Source organism: Pinus tabuliformis, chromosome 5_1 (genome assembly GCF_031772625.1).
Source record: "Pinus tabuliformis cultivar Carrire ecotype Pingquan chromosome 5_1, CPIR1, whole genome shotgun sequence".
In the NCBI taxonomy this organism is placed as follows: Eukaryota; Viridiplantae; Streptophyta; class Pinopsida; order Pinales; family Pinaceae; genus Pinus; species Pinus tabuliformis.
Window position 1 is genome coordinate 719,501,924 of NC_142305.1, and position 6,407 is coordinate 719,508,330.

The window sequence follows — 6,407 nt, forward strand, 5'->3', positions numbered from 1 at the left end:
ATTAAATAAATAAACAAAATTGGGAGTCAAACCAAAGACTAAGCAAATGGAAAGAACAAATAGCCATCACCTACACATTTCCTTTCTACTTGCCTATTTCCATACTAGAGAAAAGAGAGCAAATCAACCTCTCCTTTTAGTTAGGTTTTCTCCCAGCAAAACACTAATAAAGAATCTCAAATCTTAAAGGAATTAACATTAAATATTTCAATATTTTATTAGATTTGTTGTGACAAAATATTCCATTAGAATATCCACTATAGTTCATATAATAAGATTGTGATGACAATCCCACATACCACTACTCTAAGCACCTCCATGTCATGAAAGGCATACAAGCATGAAAAGATATACGTATGATAAGAACAAGTTGTAGAAAGCCACTCCAAAATATAATGGCCTAACCTTCCACTAGTATACATAGAACAAAGACTAACCAATCTACTTTGCAAGTGAATATGTTCTATTTTATTTTGTACTTCGAAAATACAAAATCTATACCCATATACATATAACCTTAATTTAAACATTTTAACTTTGAGCTTTTTTTTTGGGTATATTTATTCATTACTTGTATAAAAATTTAATCAAAAGTGGTTAAAATTATAGATTTAAATTATTGAATACATTAAATTTTAGTGCTCTTAATTTTTTTTTTCATAATGCTAAATTTATTTATACATTTAAATTTTTTACAATTTAAATAATAAAAAACCAACCGTAGTATATATAACCAAATTTTAATAATAAAAAAATAAAAAAAGGGTCAAAATTGACTCTATTTATACATATATCAATTTTATTGTAACGTTCACAATGTACCTTAGAGACCTAGGGGAAAAAAAAATATTTTCAAGTAGAATATTCCAGGTAATGGTTTCATTTTATACCAGATATCCTTGACCATCTCTAATTATAAGGGGAACACATCTATTATATTCCATCTGCATTATTTCAACTAAATTCAAGTGAAATTAGAAATTTCTCTTCAAAAATGGATTCGAGATTCTCATATAAAGTATTCACAAAACACCTAATTAACTCAAATTTAAACCACAGATCACAGATAGATCGTCAGATTTCATTTGACAAATTATCGTCTGTCTCCCTTGTACTCTCTTTACCGATCAGTGCCCTCTTCTCCTCACCGTCATCAACTCGTTCTTGAATTTCAACAATACCAGGGGAATCAACACCACCCCGACTGACCTGCTGCCACATCTCCAATTTCCCCTGCGAATCAAGGCGAGCTCTGTCGCGATCTTTCGGATATGCTCGGTAGAGAAAGGAGTAAATGAGGCAGCACAGAGCCGTCGGCAAAGCGATTGCTGTGAAGAGTGCCTCGGCCAATGCAGCAGCATTTACCCTATCTGTTTCTATTTCAGTGGCTTTGCTTGAGCCTTCAGGAATAGGTTTATAGCCATACACATGTTGGGCCAGAATGCCAACCACTGCCGGAGCAAAGGATGTGAGGACTGATTCAAATGATCGGTCCAAGGCATAGATACTCGTTCTTTCCTTCTCAGGTACAATTTCTGCAAATATTGGGCTGCAGATTAAAAACAACGGTTTAAATTTTGGATTAAAATACAATCTGCCCATGAATCAATGTTCTTTAAACTTCGCTAAAATGTGAAACATACTACTTACTTGTTAGTGGCAGGTGCGTTCCATGATATGCCGAATCCCATGATGAAAAACATTAGGGCATGTGCCAACCCAGTAGAAGGATCGTCAGGCAGAACTAGCAGCAGAACTGCACTCAAAGGAATAGCCAGAGCTGAACATATTTGTGAAAGAATAATCCTTCCAGCATTTGGAAGGCGTCTGGCCATAACGTCCCCCATTCGCCCTCCAAACAATCCACCCAATGAACCCCCCACGATATACAGACTCATCAGAAATGCAGTCGCTCGATGCGAGAAGCCAATGAGCTCCAGCCACATGGGTACAAACGATAGACCCGACCATGGAAATGAACCCACGATCCCTTGAGCTACAATTATCTGAAAACTCCTAATTCGCATCACTTTCTTCGCTTCTACGCCCATTGCCTTCAGATCCGACCATATTGGTAACGCCCCTTTCGTTCCACTTTCTCTAAAAAGATTCACAGATGCTAAATCACTTCTACTGTTTAAACTGAACCACAAGAAGTCCGGTGAAATCCACTTTTTGAACAAAATTTATGTGCATTTGTAGATCAAAACGAAGTGACAGATATACTCACGAAGTTCTGGGCATCGAACCGTTTGAAAACCTCGGGTCTGTTGCAAAAGCACGGACCAAAACCCCAACCACAATGCTCACTGCTGCAATTATATGAAAAGAAATTCTCCAGCCAGAAATCCCCATGACTGTTGTGGAAGCTAACAAAACAGAAAACGTAGTACCCAATATAGCTCCAAAGTTGCCTGTAAACTGTAGCCACCCGAATGCCCATCCACGGTTTCTTTCATCTGTTGAATCTGCTACGAGCGACTGAATGGCAGGTACTACTATGGCTAATCCTATCCCATTCAATGCTCTTGATACTGCTACCTATAAATCCATAAAGATCTTATACATTATAGCTTAGATTAATCTTAAGCTTAGATTTATCTTAAATTTAGATTGATCCAGCATCTAAGGAAGTTAATTTCCTTTCTTTCCAAATTTGTATACATACATTACTTGGTTTTCAGCGACCTTGCTACACACTACGATCATTTAGTGGAATTGCTCCAGACGCTAAGACACCCCAGAGTGTGTTGAACAATATGCTTAAGGGATATGTATTAGCTTTTACTGACAATATGCTTAAGGGATATGTATTAGCTTTTACTGAAGTGATATATTTTAGTTTTTTTTTCTTTTTGTTTGAGAGTGCGAAAACTTATCATAATTTGGTTATCAAATCATAATTGAGAACAATATTTCTGGCTGCTATCAGAGTAAGCTGACTCATAACTTTTATTTAAAGAAAATTACATCACGTGGAATAATTTGTTGGTGGTCCATAAGGGGGCAGGCTTTAGCTCCTACTAGATGTCTCTGGGTCTTGGGCAGTTAATTTGTTTCTTTATGTCCAAAGAAGACTAGCTCCTAGCCAAGCAAAAACAGTTTTAGAGCATACTCCAAGCCTAACTTTAGCTTTTACTTATTCTAAAAACTTTAATCTTTACAATTCACTTAAAGTTTTTTAACCAAATAAAAATAAAAATAGTTTTAAATAATTTTCCTGCCAAAATTTAGTAGTTTAAAATAATTTTCCTGCCAAAATTTAGCGATACAATTTCAAATAAGATTATGATTTTTTAGTGTTTAAAATATAACTCTAAAACACTCAAATTTCGTAGATTAAATGACATAAACTCAAGATTTTGAAAATCCCAACGAAATTTTTAATTAAAATTAATTAAAAAAACGAACAAGTACCTACGTTAACATCAGGCTCGCTTAATTTTCATTTTTTGTGAAACTTGACTTAAAAGTACAACAAAAATTTGTAAATAGATAAACTAAGCTAAGCTGTCATTTACCTAAAGACTGTCTGTGCCTCCTTAATGTCACTACCTGTTTGTTTAAGGTGAAACTCAATAATATGCAATGGCCTGCTATGCAAATAAATGATAATTGTCAGTACCTGAGCAAAAGTTGTAGAGATCCCAACAAGAAATGTAGCAGCTGCCCAGAGAAAGGCTCCGAGAGCGATCACATGAGCACGATTACGATTAATAGCCAGATAAGCTGCCAGTGGATAAAAGGCTGACTGAATAATAGATCTGAGCAGAGTGAGAGACCCCAACTGTGTTGGGGAAATATGTAACTCCAATCCAACCTCCTGGTACACCCCAGGCAACAGGGCTTCATCTGCTTTTTCCATAATCGCTGCCAAGTTTACCAAGACCAGTGTTCTTGTTGGGTTCTCCACCCATGATTTACATGAATATCCCATCTTTCAAAATCAAATCAAAATTGTTGTGCAAACAGGCCTTCTTAAGAATCTGCCCTCTTCAAGAAATTTTCAGCTACTCCTCGTGTCAGGATCAGAATGAATGGAAGCCATGGATTCAGAAGCCCAACCAGGTAAAGTCAATGCCATTTGATATTTGATTTCATTAGACTTGGATTTATATGATATACGGAAGAGATGCGACCTCCAAATTCAATGGAGTTATTCGTACCTTGTGTTCATATCTCGCTTGACTTTTTCTCAGATCACAGATTTACAGGTGACAAAAACTCGTCACCTAACCTTGTTCCAATAACTCGTGGATCTAACCCTGTTGAGCTGCCCCAAACGAACAACAAACAGGACTCCAAATAAATAAATTTGGGAAGCACCTTAATCTTTGTCATCTCATGTTGCAACTTGGGTTGGCCTGGGGAACTCCATCCCAACTTTGACTACAATAAACTTGCGCTCGCGCAGGAAATAGTATTATAAAGCCCACTTGGTGCTTCCCTGAAAAAAAAGGCCCACTTGGTGCATTTCTTGAAATTTTCTATCAAAAAGCGTGTTACATCTTTGTCTTTGTCCCCGGAGGCTATGTCATAAGGTTTCTGGTTAAGGTTCATTTAATTTTAATCTTAAGGTTTGAATTTTGGTGAAATTTCAAAAAAAAAATTGAGGTTTTGGAAACTTATAGTTATTATCAAATTTATATATCAAAACTCATAATTTCATTTTATAATTCAATTTTATAATTTATTTTTACAATTTTTATATTAATAATAACATTTTTAATTTTTTACTATTTAATTTTATAATTTATTTTATATATATAAAAATTTAATAAGTAACCTCATCTAAATCTTATTAAAAAATTTGAAATCCTACAACCTATAGCGCTGGTGGATCACATAAAATAACCCCCAGGAAAACTTGTCCTTAATTTCTCTTTTCACGCCATGTTGAAAACTTTTTCTTTCTCTTCCTTCTTCCTTTCCGAAGTAGCCGGAGGCGACAACTTTTCATCAGGGCATTTAACTAGCAATTGTCCCAAAAGTTGGGACAAAGAGAGGCCGATAGGATTATTAAATCGGAATTGTTGAATTTTTCTAGAAAAATTAAGGTGATTAATAACAAATAAAATAATCTTATTAATTTTTCTAGAAGAGTTAAAGTGATTAGTAACAAATAAAATAACTTTACTAATCACCAAACTAATCTAACTTCATTCCTATGCGTCCATCTCATTCCCAAATATTCCAAAACATTTCTAAAAATGAAAATTCGAATTAAATTCAATTGGAATGATTATTTCTTTACATTTAAATACACTGCTCCCGAATTCATAAATATGGCATGTCAGAAGGAGATAAAACTAATATTATATAAACATGTACATGGACTCAATTTTTTTAATATAATAAAAATTAAAAAATTAAAATATAACTAAAATCAATCATGTTATAATTTCATTTTAAATTAAAAATTATATAAATTTTAATCTAAATTGATGATACCCTAATTTTAACGCTAATTATGATTTATCAGCAAAGAGGGTTATAGGTTTTGTACTTACCTGGAAAAATTCGATGAATGCCTCTGACAACTGCACATACAAGTAAACACGTACGAATAAGACATCTCGGAATACTTATTGCCTATTCAATGCTCTCTCCGCTGTAAAAATAAAACACTAATTGCATGTCACAATCGCTTTTATTATGATTTTCATAGGAGCGTTCAATAGACAACCCCGAAAACTGTCGGGAAATGAGAATGTGAAGTGAATTTTCCTGAGAAAAGTAATTGAAGCATAAACAGGAGAATCAATCATAAAAAGCTTCCATTATTATCGTGGAAATTCTCAGCGAGAATTGGAGCATGAGCGGGAGCCACCAAATACTTAAAGAGGTTTTCTCAGCTACCTCTACTCTGCATTACAAATCAATCACGAAAACCTTCAATATTACTCTGGAAAATTCTGATTACATGTTAAAAATTTTAACAGATCAAACCAGAATGAAAAGTATCCAGCCAAAAAGGACAGATCTGATGCTGCTTGAAAAACGGCCATTGATTTGAGGTTCAAAGGCGAGACAAAGTGTAAAGCCCGCGTGTTGAACACTTTCCACGATAATGAGCTCTATTGCTGTTTATCTGAGTCATCTCACAGAATATGCAGTGAGCAGAGTGGGACTACTCCACTTCAAACCCTTTGGTTCGGTTCTGGGAATGGTTTGTTGGTCACCTGCCAGGCCACTCTAAACCTATCAAGATAGTGGTCACGAGAAACGAGAATCTCACAAAAATGAATAAGAAGAAGATTAGGAATACGTGAGAATGACGATAAGAATGGGATTGATTGATATCGATCAATCCACTTGGAAATTCAAGCAGATTTGATTAAAAAACAAAAATGCTAGAGACCAAAAAGGCGTAAAAATGAAGATCCCAGAGACCAAGACCAGGGAAA

General features: G+C 34.9%; 1 protein-coding gene across 1 annotated transcript; it reads right to left on the reverse strand.

The window, feature by feature from the left end:
• Positions 1 to 969: 969 nt before the first annotated feature.
• On the reverse strand, positions 970 to 4,374 carry LOC149166935 (uncharacterized). The gene is made up of 4 exons (XM_089431438.1): positions 3,626 to 4,374; positions 2,231 to 2,541; positions 1,651 to 2,100; positions 970 to 1,549 (listed from the first exon to the last, which is right to left on the reverse strand). The coding sequence occupies exons 1-4, from the start codon at positions 3,935 to 3,937 to the stop codon at positions 1,075 to 1,077; spliced, it is 1,548 nt and encodes a 515-aa protein (XP_089287564.1). The 5' UTR covers positions 3,938 to 4,374; the 3' UTR covers positions 970 to 1,074.
• Positions 4,375 to 6,407: the final 2,033 nt, after the last annotated feature.